This window comes from Copadichromis virginalis, linkage group LG7 (genome assembly GCF_057382275.1).
Source record: "Copadichromis virginalis isolate Kocher_CV1m ecotype Utaka linkage group LG7, C_Virginalis_male_GT1.1, whole genome shotgun sequence".
Taxonomy (NCBI): domain Eukaryota; kingdom Metazoa; phylum Chordata; class Actinopteri; order Cichliformes; family Cichlidae; genus Copadichromis; species Copadichromis virginalis.
Window position 1 is genome coordinate 26,087,403 of NC_140624.1, and position 15,767 is coordinate 26,103,169.

At 40.5% G+C, this 15,767-nt stretch overlaps 1 protein-coding gene across 5 annotated transcripts in view; it reads left to right on the top strand.

Annotated features, from left to right (window-relative positions):
- Window positions 1-15,767, top strand: part of pot1 (protection of telomeres 1 homolog) — a 61,942-nt gene that overhangs the window by 14,849 nt on the left and 31,326 nt on the right. For all 5 annotated transcript variants that reach the window (XM_085462716.1, XM_085462717.1, XM_085462718.1 and 2 more), the window contains exons 5-8: window positions 6,034-6,141; window positions 10,502-10,573; window positions 11,466-11,589; window positions 13,405-13,535. In XM_085462716.1, the coding sequence (XP_085318842.1) occupies window positions 6,034-6,141; window positions 10,502-10,573; window positions 11,466-11,589; window positions 13,405-13,535 (435 nt within the window). The remainder of the gene's footprint in view (window positions 1-6,033; window positions 6,142-10,501; window positions 10,574-11,465; window positions 11,590-13,404; window positions 13,536-15,767) is intronic.

Genomic DNA, 15,767 nt, shown 5'->3' on the forward strand with positions numbered 1-15,767 from the left:
CATTTTTATTACCAGTAATCGTCATCATCAACAACAGACAAGCATACAAGTGTGCGTATTTAAAAATAAAGCAGGAGCAAAACAAAGTTTGGTACTCACATTTTTATCATCAATCAAACCCATCGAAGTCCTCATCCTCTGTGTCTGAATTGAACAGCTGCGCTAAATCTCCATCAAACATGCCAGGTTCACTTTCTTCACTGTCAGTCACTTTCCGTGCCGTGCGGCTCCTCGGAAACGATGCCGGCTTTTGCGAAAGCTCGAACAACAGTGCCAGCAGACATGTTAGCCCAAGCATCTACAATCCATTGGCTGCCTTCCACTCTTGGTGAAACTGTGGTCTCCATCGGTCATCCATCGCTCCCAGGCCGCTCGCAGCCTTACTTTGAACGGGCGGTTCACACCGATGTCCAGCGGTTGGAATTCCTTTGTCAGGCCTCCCGGAATGACAGCAAGCTCACAGTTCCTTTGTTTCACTAGTTTTTTCACATCGGCTGTGAGATGGGCACGCATAGAGTCACAGATTAAGAGCGATGGTGATGCGTGGAAAAAACCACCTGGTCTCCTTACATACACCTCCCTCAGCCACTCTTTCATCATTTCCTCATCCATCCAGCCCTTTTCATTTGCCTTAATGATGATTCCTGCTGGAAACTTCTCTTTAGGCAAAGTCTTTCTCTTAAAAATCACCATAGGCGGCAGTTTCTGTCCATTAGCATGGCAGCCAAGCACAACAGTAAAAGAAGACTTTTCGTGCCCCGTTGTGCGTATCGCTAGCATGCTGGTCCCCTTCTTCTCCACAGTGTGACTCACCGGGATGTCAAAAGTGAGCGGGACCTCGTCCATGTTTGTGATGTGGCTGGGCTGGATGTTTTTGTCGCCGATGTGTTTGCTGCAGTAGGAGCAGAAGATGGCCAGCTTTTCCTTATAATCCGCTGGAAGTTGCTGCGCTACCGTAGTCCTGGTCCGGATGGAAAAATGGCACCGTTTCATAAAAAGTGAAAGTGAAACTGCTTTTAGCCGAATGGTGACCGTCGAAACGCTTCTCCCGCTCGTTCTTTGCTCGATGATCCACCGCTCGAGTCTTTCCTCCAACTCGGGCCACCTCGCCTTATGTCCGCGGAAACTCAGCTGCGTTTTCTTGACCTGCCGGAGCTTGTTTTCTAGCTTCCTCCATTTGCGAACCATCGATTCGTTAATCTTAAATTCTCTCGCCGCTGCTCGATTTCCATGTTCCTCCGCGTAGCTGATGGCCTTCAGTTTAAACTGTGCTTCATAAGCGTGTCTCTTTGCCATTTTCAGGGTTGCGCCCACACTTCACCCTTTAGCGTTCTCATGGTGTTCTCTACTACGTCCTCCTTACAACACACAGGGCGCACTGCGCTATAGGGCGCGCCGTACTTTTTGAAGAAAATCTAAGACTTTTAAGTGCGCCTTATGGTCGTGAAAATACGGTAGTTTTCATAAATTGCATAGTTCAGAATAGCTATACCAGATGGTTGCATTCAGTTAAGTTGGACTAGACTGTAATACAAACCGTTCAAGTTTGTCAACAATAAAACTGACTGAAATGAGAGAAAGACTGAGTGTGAGACTTTGATATTAGATAAAATGAATATTGATAAAGTTTACCTTTATGTACAGAATCTGAATATCGCAAAATATTTCAAAAAATTGCAATAATATCGTATCGTGCGTTAAGTATTGTGATAATATCGTATCGTGGGATGTATGGTGATTCCCACCTCTATTATTTACATTGAAAAACTAAGGAGTGGTTTTGTTAGAAACATCTAAAAAAGCCAGCACAGTTCTGGAAAAACATTCTTTGTACAGATGAAATCAAGATCAACCTCTACTAGAATGATGGCAAGAAAAAAGTTTGGAAAAGGTGTAGAACAGCTCACGATCCAAAGCATACCACATCATAAACACAGCGAAGGCAGTGCGATGGTTTGGGCATGTATGGCTGCCATCGACACTAGTGTTTATTAACCCTTTCATGCATAGTGGTCACTACAGTGGACAGCTATTCAAAGACTGTTTTTATTGTACTTGTGTCAGTGTTGATGGTATACTTGTACATAAACCACTACATTGGACACTGATGTGTCACTCAATACCCTGCCATCCACTGGTCGTTTAATGTTACTATAGATATATGACATGTTTCATTGTAATTATTGTTATTTAATCCCTAATTATTCATCTTTTCATGGCTAAAGATGAGGTTATCATAAATCATGCATGAAAGAGTTGATGATGTGACACAGGACAGAAGCAGCTGAATGAATTCTGAGGTGTCTGTCTGACATACTGTCTGCTCAAATTGAGCTAAATGCAGTCAAATTGATAAAGGAGTTTCATTATACAGATGAACAATGTCCCAAAACATACAGCCAAAGCAACCCATGAGTTTATTAAAGCAAAGTAGTGGAATATTCTTAAATGGCCAAGTCAGTCACCTGATCCCAACTGAGCATTTCACTTTTTGAAGGTTAAACTTTCGATAGAAAGGCCCAGAAACAAGCAGCAACTGAAAGCCGCTGCAGTAAAGGCTGGCAGAGCATTAGAAAGGAGGAAACCCAACATCTGGTGATGTCACTGAAATGAAGGGATTGTGTTTAAAAAATTGCTTTAGTTCCCCACATTTTTGGTGCAATCTTTTTGTCCAGCCCACTGAATTAAAGCCAAACCGCAACTGCATCTGAGTTGTTTACCTAAAATTTACTGTGTTAATGTACAGAATCAAAATTAGAAAAAAGGGATCTGTGTCCAAATATTTAACTGTATATTTGCTATTTCCAGTCAGTACTGTTTGCCAGTGTTACAAGTGGCTCTACTTTGCAACAAAATTGGGAGGCCACACAACTAAGTTACGCATTAACTATTTTATTTGCAAAAGGTAGAAACGGGTCATAAATCAGTAAACAGTGGTGAGGTGTTTGCTTGAGGGTCTATCAGACTGGGAGGCTGTTTACCATGTGAGGAGCAGCAAGAGAAAAACATGTCAGTGCTTTATAATGGCCTTTATTATTAGCTCCTGATGACAACCAGTTGGCTAGAAATTCCTCGTTCCTTCCATGAGTGACATAACCTAACAAAATAGATTAGGAGGCTGATCACACCATTTAGAAAAAAATGTTAAAATATATGTTCACATCAAATGTCTTCACGAAGTCTAAGGAACACAAGCCATATCGCATTTTTGACCAAAAAGATTTGGCTTTGGTTTTATTTGAGCTGTTCTAGCTGTTATTAGTGAGTTGTTATTAGTCTTTAGTGAACACTTAAATGCAGGGTTTGGGATTTGCCAATGATTGCCACAACTGTGAGAGACCAAATGAAACTATCCATAATAATATGTTTTTTTGTTATTTCTGAAGTTATTCAATTTATCTATGATGTTACTTTATAAAAAAAAAAATACTTTTATTCATTAAAGACTAACCCCTACAGTAAATACATTTAAGGAATACTGGCAGATGATTGGTTTAGAAACTGCCGACCCTCACCCATCTTTTATCTTGGTCTAATTATTGTGATTAATCACTGGCTCTCCCATACAATGTCTTTTGTCCTGTCTTCCTCTTCTCACCGCCAACCGGTCGTGGCAGATGGCCGCCCCTCTCTGAGCCTGATTCTGCCAGAGGTTTTTTCCTGTTAAAAGGGAGTTTTTCATTCCCACCAAAGAGAGGGTGTTCAATACCCTGCTCATTTGAAACTAAGAACTGACACTTACAGAGTGTTGAATGAGGAACAATTTTTGTAATGAGTTGTATTATGTTATTTCCAAATGGAAATTAGGGCTGGGCGATATGGTCTAAAATCCATATTGCGATATAATTTGAAGCACGTGCGGTTACGATATATACCGCGATATATTCTTTTCTTCTGTATAACGTATTTTCCACACTATAAGGCACACTTAAAATCCTTTAATTTTCTCAAAAATCGAGTGTGCCTTATGTGTGAATTCTGGTTGTGCTTACTGACCTCGAACCGATTTTTGACGTGCAGAAATCTGTTTAAAAATGTTTTGATGGATTGTCAGAGCATTACGGCTGCCGTAGTGAGGAGCTTCGCGGAGTAATCTGGGTCCAAAACTCCGTCCGCTTCAGGTCCCAAAGTCAAACGAACACTGAGAGTTAAAAAGTCTAAATTCTTCCATCTTTAATAAAATCATCAGCATTGCTGCTTTACCAGGTGTAACAATTAAGTTTAACATCCATGCATCCATGAAAACAGAATTTATTAAATTTAACGGAGTTACAAGTTAACGGGAAGTTAGCTTGCTAGTTTCCACCTAAACATGACATACCATGTTCTGACTGAGAGATTTTTGAAACTAATTAAAACGTTCAGCTCTGATACCACTTCCAAAATAATGAAGACAGAAAACTAAACAGCAGTGGCGTTTCCAGGGTTACTGAAGTTGGACTACCTGGTATATAATGTTGTGCTACGTGATTGCTAGCGACACAGCTACATTAGCATAACATTAGCACAGTGAAGCTGGAGGATGAACACCAACTTTTTTTTTCCACTCATTAAAAGTTAACGTGAGGGATTCTGGTGGTCAGGGACAAATGCAATTGCATAGCAGGATGCTGTACACGGGCTAAACTTCAGTCAGGAGAACAACTGAGATTATTCATCCACAATACGAGGTTAGTTATTAATATACTGCAACAACATGGGAATAGAGCAGCTGCGAGAGAATTCAACATTAATGAATCAATGTTACGGAAGTGGAGGAAGCGCAGTTTTTGCCTTTCCCCGTATTTCAAAAGTGCTTCATCTCTTTGCTATGACTGTCGATCGGCATAATTTGCAGATGATAATGGTTTTACCTGCTGCGATGCTTTCGATCAAAACAGGCACAGCGTGATGGCATCATCAACATGCCCTATCACGGTATAGTCAAAATCTCTATCATTGGCCAAATTTATATCGTTTCTATCGTACATCGTTTCTATCGCCCACCCCTAATGGAAATTATAATTTTCTTTCATAAAACCTGTTACTTAAATGTGTAATGAGCTGAGGGGCATTCGTGTGATTTGTGGATGAATATAAAATTATTTCTTTTTTGTTTTGATTAGCTGAATCACTTTGCACATAGAGTATTTGAAGAAATCAGTGGTGAGTTGTGTTTGTGTCTTTGATTGGTTGAAGTAATGGAATCTTATGCTCTAAAAAATACAATAGTATAAAGTATACGTTATCAATGTTATCTTATGAATTTTATTTTATTGTAATAACAAATATTTGCAAAGAGCAAAGACTTGTCATGTCTCCAGGACATGTCTCCATTTGGTAATATTAAAGACTGGATTTTAACACTTTAAATAGCTTTAAAGAGTAGACTTTAATGGTGAGTTCTGTTCTGTTCACCTGATTAGTTCCTCACGTTTCAAGTGTAACACTAAAATATCTCGGTTAGCTCCTGTCAGTTTTGCTCCAGCTCACTGTGACAGTCTGCTATGATACTGTACTGTATAACATCTGTGACATTTTTGCAGAGTTGAATTTGTTTGTGTCCAGGGCAGAGACATTGAGTACATCAACGATAATCCTCCCCAGCTGCATATCACTATGTTTTTGGTTTCCTCACAGTAGCATTTTCATGGAACTCAAAGCTCCCATAAAGCTTGTTAAAGGCTGGAAGTCATCACAGCTTGAGCTGTTGCACTCAGCCATATATCCCAAAGATTTTGTCAGGCTGTGTCTCTGTAACATGATTATTCAGAGTATCTGCTGTCCCCTTGTCAGCCCTGAGGGGAGGCTTTGAAGCCATATTGGGGTAGCTGACATGCCAAACAAAAGACAATCTACACTTTTCTCACCAGCTTATCATCTGTGGGATGTGTTGACGTCTTGCTCCCAACACAAAAGTCTCTCAGGGCGCAATATTTGCTGCTCCAATTCTCCCTCTGGAAGAAAAGTTGCATGATTTGTCTCTCAGCTCTCTGGGTTTAAATTTCTGATTTCTCCTGTTATTGTTTTTTTTAATCTTGTGTTTTCTTACAGGATGTAGTGGTGGCCTCTGGCTTCACTGTGGGCAAATCTCCCACAGTTCATAAGGACAATCTGCACCCCTGTAACCTGCTGCTAACAGAAGATGGAGCCTGCATTTATGTAAGGACCAGTAACTAATATAATGTATACATTAGCATTAGGCATTAATGCAAAAATTCCGTTTCATATTCACAATTTGACAGTTCTTTGATGCTCCCTGTCTTTAATTTATTCTTCAGAACTTTTTATATATGTTGACTCATATATTTTCGTGTTTAAAAAGCAACACTAATCATCCCTACATCAATTTTCTTAACTACTTGTCCAATATATGGTTTTCGAGGGCTGAAGCCTATGTCAGCTGACATTGGGTGACAAAAGTAAAAGGGACTAATGTAACAAAAAATTAAAAACAAAATATATATATATATATATATATATTATAAAATTATTTTTAAGTTCAATAACTCCATGATGTTTCATCATAAATAATCAAGATTATAATATTAACTGAAACAGGGGTCGGCAACCTTTCTGATGATGAGTGCCATTTAAAATTTCCTCTGAAGTCAATGTGCCATATGATTGCATTAGCAATAAATTTAATAACGCTCTGTCTTAACAGTTACACACTATATAGAACCACTTTATAGAATTATATTTGTTCACAGATGTTGGCAGCTATCAGCGAATAGTTATCAGCTATTTTGAAACAAAAAAAAGACACTTTTTATCCATAACAAAGACTCCATAACAGCAAATGAACTGTACAACAGAAAATACAAATGCTATTTATGGTCTCCTCACAACAATGATAAGAAAAATAAACTGGGCCAATATGGCATGTTTGTTAATACACTCTGATCTCTGGTCTCCCACTCAGAGACACATGTCTCCAAGTGTCCAGCATTCAGACGGCTACCTGAGGACACTCATGTGAGAGAAAATCTGCTCACACAGATATGTAGAGCCAAATACTGTCAATAAGGCCTCTGCAATGTTCTGAAGACAGTTAAACTTGTTAGGTAGTGATGCACAGCAGGTGAAAATGCAGCTCCATGAACACGCACAGCTGTGGATTCCAGCTGCTTCGATGTTGCATTAACTGGCATTAACTCAGCCAGTTAATGCGAGACAAATCTAACTGCTCATTAAAGATTTCTGGTTTGATCAGAAAATAAAATATTGGTCCATACACCTGAAAGTTCCAAAAACATCTTGTGAATTCTGTCTACGGATGTATCTCTGTATTTCCGTGGTGCTGATGCTGTGCTGAGCGGAAAGCTCCTGAAGCATTTGAAGTGTCGAAATGTGGAAAGCTAACAACGTCCCTCTCACCAGTAGGCTAAGTGATTTTTAGCCAATTACAAGTTGAATCTGGTACTTGGGGTTGTTAGTTAAGATACCGTCATTAAGAAGAGGCACAACTAATGTGTCTATGCGAGCTAATTTGCGATGTGCACCGCTGGCGCGGCCAATTATTTTTTAATGCACCTTCTCAGATTAATTCACTGTGTGTGAAAAATCAGCCCGCGCATTTTGACTAAAGACTGGCCCACCAGGTATTAAAACCATAAAGCCTTTGTAACTACTTGTTTAAACCAGGTAAAATGGATAGGGTGTTTTTAGAATGGGGGGAAAAGGGATTGAAATACATTGAGGACTTATATACAGATGACAAATTTATGTCCTTCCTTCAACTTCAAGAAAAGTTTCAATTACCTCAATCACATCTTTTTTCGTTATCTTCAAATAAGGAATTTTGTTCAACAAAACTTTTCAGACTTTCCACTGAAGTCACGAAGTTATACTTACTTTGATATAATTCGGAAAGCAGATTTTAAACATTTGATATCTCAGTTTGTTAAGTGCTTTACAATCCCAGTTGATTCCGACCGAATTAAGAAAACATGGGCTGAAGACCTCGGGGTCCCTCTGTCGGAAGACCAATGGTCAAATTGTTTGTCCAATATTCAGAAAGGCTCAATAAATGCCAGATATAAACTAATCCAGTTTAAAGTCATTCATAGACTACACTTTTCTAAACTTAAACTTAACCGGATCTATAATTCTGTATCCCCCTTATGTGACAGATGTAAAGTCGGTGAAGGTTCCCTTGCACATTTATTTTGGCATTGCCCGGTTTTGAATGCTTTTTGCAGCCGGATTTTTATGTGGTTTTCAAACCAATTTAGGAAAAAAGTACCACGTGATGGTACATTGGCTATACTTGGATCATTTGCATCAGTCGAATCTTTTTCCTTTTCACAAAAACAGATAATTACAATGGGTATGCTGGCTGCAAAGAAACTTATTCTTTTACAGTGGCGGTCTTCTTCGGCCCCGTGTTTTAACAGGTGGCTTAATGAGATGGTGTCTGTGGCCAGGGTGGAGCAGATAAGATTTGATAGAGAGGGGAAACTGGCGAGTTTTTGTATGATTTGGCAACCATTTCTAGAATTCTTAAAAAAATAACTGCTCATAATTCATGCCTCACACTCCGCGTGAATTATTTTGTTTTGTTTTTTTTTGTTTTTTTCTTCCTCTTCTTTTTCTTCTTTTTTCCTTTCTTTTTTTTCTCCTTTCATGCTTATAAGTTCACAAATGTTAAAAACAGTAATTGTTCTTGGTTGATTTTGTATAAGCATGTTATGTTTAATTTAAATGCAAAAATAAAATGTAAGAAAAAAAAACCCATAAAGCCTTTGAATGAAAACAAACACTGTTGTGACAGGGATGTACAGTCTTGTTGGTATATGTATGATTTCTCTACATTTTACATCAGATAAAAACTTTGGTTGTAAGCTTCAGATAATTATTTAATAACATTTTAAATGAGAATAAGAAAGAAAAGTATTTCTTTGTGCCCCCCTTTCCCCGTTAATGCCCTACCTGGCCCCCTGGCAAAACTTTGCTAGACCCGCCCCTGCACAGTTACCAGCTGTCAGCTACTTAGAAAAGGATCCTGGTGTTATTTGTCTCTCAGAAACAGTTCATAACTTCCCTTCAACTCATTCATGTCACCTAAAAGGTAAACCTGTTTCTCCATCACCTGTTCAGCTCTGATGATCCAGTAAGGACATCTCCTGGTTTCATCCTCATGTTTCCCTCTCACCACATATCCAAACCAACATCATGACCAGCAGCTTTACAGCTGTGGCTCCAGCAAACATCAGCTGATACTAGAAATTAATATTAAATAAATTCTAAAAACAGCTGATCAAGCTTAAACGTGCTGCTGTTGTTTAGCGCGACATCTGGCGGTATCTTCTTTCTGGCGCAAAGTGGGCGATAAACAAACAAGAGAGAAAAGCTGATCAGCTGATCATTGATCAGTTTCAGTAGCAACAGGAGAGAGAGGGGAGAGAATGAGAGGGGAAGAGGCAGCTGTGCAGCAAAGACAAAGAATAATTCCAGCTTTGTGTCTTTTTCATTGTAGCTGAAGTCCAGGACAAACTGCGTCCCCTCTCAGCTCAACACGAAACGCGTAATAATTTCTCTGAATGCGGGACGATTCCGTCTTTTTACGGGACGGTTGGCAACTCAACTAACTAACCTTATGAATAAAATAAAATTCACTATCAGTAACAACATAGCACCCACCCAGCTGTATAGAAACTCCGTCATGCTAGCTAGTACGCAGTACGAGTTATTGTAACTGACTGTAAAATGTCAGCACAACGAAAATAAACTCCACCTAAACTTGGTTTATATCTGACACAGATAGACTGCAGGTCATAACTTCTTACCTGAAGTTCAGTTCACCTGATACGTGGACCGGCAGCTGCCTCGGGGCTCTCCTCCTCCTGCCTCCGATCTCCCTCATCCACCTGCTGGCCTCCACCACTTGTTAATTTTACTGAATCTGTGGAAGGTCTGCGTTGCCACCACCAAACAACACGCCGGCCAGCATCTGGCCAATCCACCACCTTTTATTGTTTATACCGTTACAAAAAAAAAAAAAATCGGGCCACCCAGCAAATGCCCGGTATGCTCGATGGCCAGTCCAGCCATGGTCGTGCCATCAGTTAAGCCTTCACGTGCCAACTGTGGCACGCATGCCTAGGGTTGCCGACCCCTTAACTAAAACATTACATTTGCTGTTATTAATAAGTAACATTTAATCACACATGCTTTACTAATGTGACTACTACTGTTCTGCATGTCCTCCTACAATCCAAAGATATGCACTTGAGGTTACCTGGTGACTCTAAATTTGCCGTATATCTTAATGCTGTTGCATTGCAAATCACATGGCATTATGTCTGCCAAGGAGATGTACAGGAAACTTTATAGAGGTCATATAAAGTCATGTTAACAGTTCATTAAAATCCATTTTGATGACGTCCAACAAGGTCTTCAAAATCATCTTAAACATTTATTAGTCTTAAATTGACAAAAGGCCTTATAACGTAGGGGGGGGGGGGCAAAAAAATCACTAAAGCACCTCACCTCACCTCTTTCTCCTGTCTCCTTTTAGGTGTTGCGTCCAGTGCTTCCTAACCCCAGATCCCCAACAGCCAACAAAAGGAGATCCCCAGTCTCTGCTGAGGTCAGAATGAGTATCCTGTTTAGTTATAGAGATTGCTGGAGTGTGTCTTGGAGGTCTGGTAGCTGTCAGAATGCTTTATGTCATTTAAGGGCTGTCCTAACATACCCTTCCGTGAATTGGGATGTCCCCAGACTTTTGTGTCTGCCTATTTGTCATTGTTTAACAGCTTCTTTAAGCCTTTAAAAATCGAGCTTTGAATAACTGCTTGCTAGGGATTGGAAGTGAACCGGGTCTTGCAGAAAACCGGTTCTCAGTATTCCAATTCCTTGAAATTCTTGGTCAGTTAATGAGAACACAATGACAATCGATAAGTGAATCAATAAGGAATCGAATCGATCAGTGATATCTGTAATGGAATTGAAATTGCTAAACTTGTGTCAGTTCCAATCCTTAAAGCTTGCTATTGCTGTTTTCACAAATGGCTTAAAACATGTACAAATCAGCAGATGATGATAATAAGTATATTTTTAGCTAAAGCCAAAATGCTTAAAAAAACCCCTCAAATTACACAGTTAATTGTTTAATTGTCTAAATGACAATATTCAGAAGCCTTAAAACCTAAAGCTGATTTTGTACAGAAAGTCTGGATTTTTGGCATCTTAAGCCATCCCCTCTGTTCAACGATGGCTGTTCACAGTGGCTGCTTCTGGGACTTGCTCAGTTGTCTTCAGTCATAATACAAAATATTAAAGGAGCACAAGGAAGATGTCAGAAATGAACAGATACTTGTTTTTGTATAATTGTAGGTAGTAGCATTTAACACCTCAAATACAGGACATGTATTAAGTTGCAGAATTTATCAGTGCAGAATTGACATGATCTGTCGGCGTGTCTGTGGCTGAATATTAACATGCTCATATTGGTGTTTTAACACAGTTTTGCTTCTCCTCAGCTTTCTTCAGCCAAGGCTCCAAAGTACACATATGCCAAACTGGACAGCTTGAAAGCTGGATCTGTTGTCAATGTGTATGGTGTAGTGGTGTTCTTCAAACAGCCTTTTAAGAGCCGTGGTACAGGTCAGTAAGGAACCCATATCAGAGTTTAGTTGGACTTTTAACCAGAAGATAAGGTGGATAAAGCTGTGCTAGTTGCTACTTAAGTAGCTTCACTCAGCAGGCTATTTGTTTCCGTAGTAGCCTTCGTCAAAAAATGCATTCATCTTCTATCGATGTTTGTGGCAATGTCTGGCATTAAAAACAGAAGCTCTTCATCTCCCCGACCACGTGATCTGCAGCTCAGAAACAGGTTTGCTGTCCTGTATGAACTTATTCACTCTAACCTGTCTATGAAGCCCTCTGAGCATCCACTTTTGCGTCTCTCTCAAAGAATTATTTAAACATAAAAAGAACCCCCTCAGATCTTGAGCCCCTGGCATCCCATTGTAAACTTCAGGTAAAGAATTTTGGCGTCATGGTTTTTCTTTATTAATTCACCGTAACTTTAAGATGGATCAAACTATGTTAAACTCAACTTTCTGTAAGACTTTTAACTAAAGTTAAACCACTTTTATTCTATCAATTCATCTTCATTCATGCCTTTATTATATCCAAACTATACTTTTGCAGTCAGTTATAGACTAAATATAACACTGATGGAGGACATTTTTCTGCAAAATAATTATTTTTACTTTTGATACTATATGCAAAACTTTCAAATAATACAATTTTATGTGCACTAAAGTGTTTTCATAGTTCTTTATTACTTCCATTTCTAAAGAAAGTCTCTTATGTAGCATGTATAGAGGCTTGCTTATTTACAGGTGAGTGAAATCAATACTCGTGGTTTGAGTATTGGCATGATTTATGAACACAAAGCACAAAGGAATTCACAAAAAGATTGAGTGAATAAATGAACCACAAAAAATCAAATTAAGTTATTTTTTATTGCTATTCTTGGCAGTGATTATTCCCATGCTGACACTGTTGCAAGACAGCCAAGAGGCCATCGAATATAGTTAAAAATGACAACAAAGGTTTTCATGTGCAACAAAATTAACATAAAAATAAACATTTTATTTTTAACCAATTGGATGGAAAGCAGGGGCTGAAGCCTCCTCTCCAAAAGAGAGTTGGGGAATGGCTGCAATCACAGCATTGTAAGATGGTGAAAAATGTACCCTTAGACCCCCTCCTCGATTCAGAGATGGTCTTTCCCTTTACTTTACCCTCTGTGAATGGTACTCATGACCATTGATCAATGGTTCTTGATCAGTGATCATTAGAATTTGCGTATTAATGATCAGGGAACTGACCTCCCAGCCCATTGTTCATCAGTGGGCTGGTTTCAGTCATTGTTAAAATGTACTGTTTATAAGATTGGGGAAACCTGCAGTCAGCTGACACTGAAAAAGTCACTTGGATGAGTGACGAAACATTTCTCCTACTGAAAACACTACGTCCAGATGAACAGAATCAACCTTTTCGGGCTTCTGTTTAATAGTTTCCCTTCCTACTCACAGTCATTCAGCCAGTCTGATTTCCCAGTTATTTGGGACAATCTGTTGGGGACAGTAGCTAAACTGTAGCTAAACTGCTTTCGCTTGCACCTACTACAGGTACCTGGCTAGCTACAGGATTTTCACAGGTGTCGAGCTGTGTCTTCAGTTCACTGAGCTTGGCCTCCAAAGCTAAAGCCAGGTTGCATTAGAAGTATCATTACCAAAAAAGCCCAAGGAATAGCTTAACATTTGACACACTGAGGAGGAAGGTTCAGGAGGGACAGGTGAAGAAGACAAGTGTTGGTGCTTACTGTCCTAGTCTCTGAAACAGTTGAATTGTTTTTATGGTAGACTAGACACTTTTTTCTGATATCATAAAGTTCTCTTTTCACAGATTTCTGCTCTAGCCTGAAGATTACTGACCACTCTAATGAAAAGATTGGCTGCACCATCTTCTGTGAGAAACTGGAGGACCATCCCAAAATCTTTCGGAATGGAGACATTGTTCGCATGCACAGAGTTAAGGTGCAAGACTGCAGAGTGCATTTAGGCTACGTTCACACTGCAGGCGAAAGCGCATCAAATCCGATTTTTTTGACCCTATGCGACCCATATCCGATCATACTATGACAGTGTGAACGGCGCAAATCCGATATTTTCAAATCCGATCTGGGTCACTTTCGTATGTGGTACTGAATCCGATACATATCCGATGTTTTAGAAAGCGACTGCTGTTTGAACGGTCAAGTCGCATTAAATCCGCCTTTTACGTCACTGACACAAGACTGAAGCCAATTATCAGCGCCCGAGAAGACATCGCGAACGCTTCCTAGCCATCCAGTGTAGATGTCAGTGAAACTGTTGGGAAGACAACGTAAACATTTTATTTGTACTGTATAATCTGCAGATTCTGACAGAAATCTGCAGCTATCCTTTGAAGCACCGCTCCTCTCTTAAACAGCAATAAGGATCATTATTAGGTTATTTACATTATTATGTAAATAACAAAATAACTTAAAGCAAAAATTGGGAAACGTAAAGTCCGAAGTCTTTATATTAACGGCAATCAGAATCAGAATCAGAATCAGAATACTTTATTGATCCCTGGGGGAAATTATTTTTTGTTACAGTGCTCCATTTTAAACCAACATTAAGACAAGACAGACAATACGCTAACTAAGAATAGTACAATATATATATATATATACATACATACATACATACATACATACATACATACATACATAAGTCACTTATAAATAAATATTTGGAAAAGAAACATGTGTAGTTGTAGCAGCAAACAGTGTGTTAAGTGGATGCGTTGTACAGGGAGATGGCCACAGGCAGGAATGATTTCCTGTGTCGTTCAGTGGTGCTTTTCGGTAATCTCAGTCTCTCACTGAACGAGCTCCTGTGACTGACCAACATGTCATGGAGTGGGTGGGAGGTGTTATCCAACATTGTCTTTATCTTGGACAGCATCCGCCTCTCCGACACCACCTTGAGGGAGTCCAGCTCCATCCCCACAACATTGCTGGCCTTACGGATCAGTTTATTAAGTCTGTTGGCATCTGCGACCCTCAGCCTGCTCCCCCAGCATGCAACAGCATAGAGGATCGCACTGGCCACCACAGACTCATAGAAAATCCTCAGCATTTTCTGGCAGATGTTGAAGGACCTCAGTCGCCTCAAAAAATAGAGACGACTCTGGCCCTTCCTGTAAAGTGCTGTGGTGTTTTTAGCCCAGTCCAGTTTATTGTCAATGTGTACTCCAAGGTATTTATAGTCCTCCACAATGTCAACACTGACCCCCTGGATTGAAACAGGGGTCAAGTGTTTCCTGGTCTTCCTGAAGTCCACGATCAGTTCCTTGGTCTTTGCCACGTTGAGCTGCAGATGATTCTGCTCACACCACGTGACAAAGGAGTCGACCACAGCCCGGTACTCTGTCTCATCATCCCTGCTGATGCATCCAACCACCGCAGAGTCATCAGAAAACTTCTGAAGATGGCAGGTCTCTGTGCAGTGGCTGAAGTCTGTGGTGTAGAGGGTGAAGAGGAAGGGGGAGAGGACAGTCCCCTGTGGTGCCCCTGTGTTGCTAATCACCTTGTCAGACACACACTGTGGGAGACGTACATATTGTGGTCTTCCTGTCAGGTAATCAACAATCCAGGACACCAGAGAAGCATCCACCTGCATCGCTGCTAACTTATCACCCAGGAGGGTCGGCCTGATGGTGTTGAAAGCACTGGAAAAGTCAAAAAACATGACCCTCACAGTGCTCGCCGGCTGGTCCAGATGGGTGTAGACACGATTGAGCAGGTAGATGATGGCGTCCTCAGTTCCGAGACGAGGCTGATAAGCGAACTGAAGGGGATCCAGATGTGGTCTTACTATGGGTCGCAGCTGGTCCAGGATGAGCCTTTCCAGGGTCTTCATGATGTGGGAGGTCAGTGCCACGGGCCTGTAATCCTGGGGGCCACTGGGACGAGGCGTCTTTGGTACAGGGACGAGGCATGATGTCTTCCACATCACCGGGACCCTCTGCAGACTCAGACTCAGCATAAACAGTTTATGAAAGACTCCACACAGCTGGGGGGCACAGGCCTTGAGGACGAGGGGACTCACTCCGTCTGGTCCAGCAGACTTGCCTGAGTGAAGTCTCCTCATTTGCATCTCAACCTGGTATTGAGTGAAGGTGATGGGTGGGGGAGGGGTGTCAGGAATCTCACAGGAGGCAACATGTGAAGAGAGAGG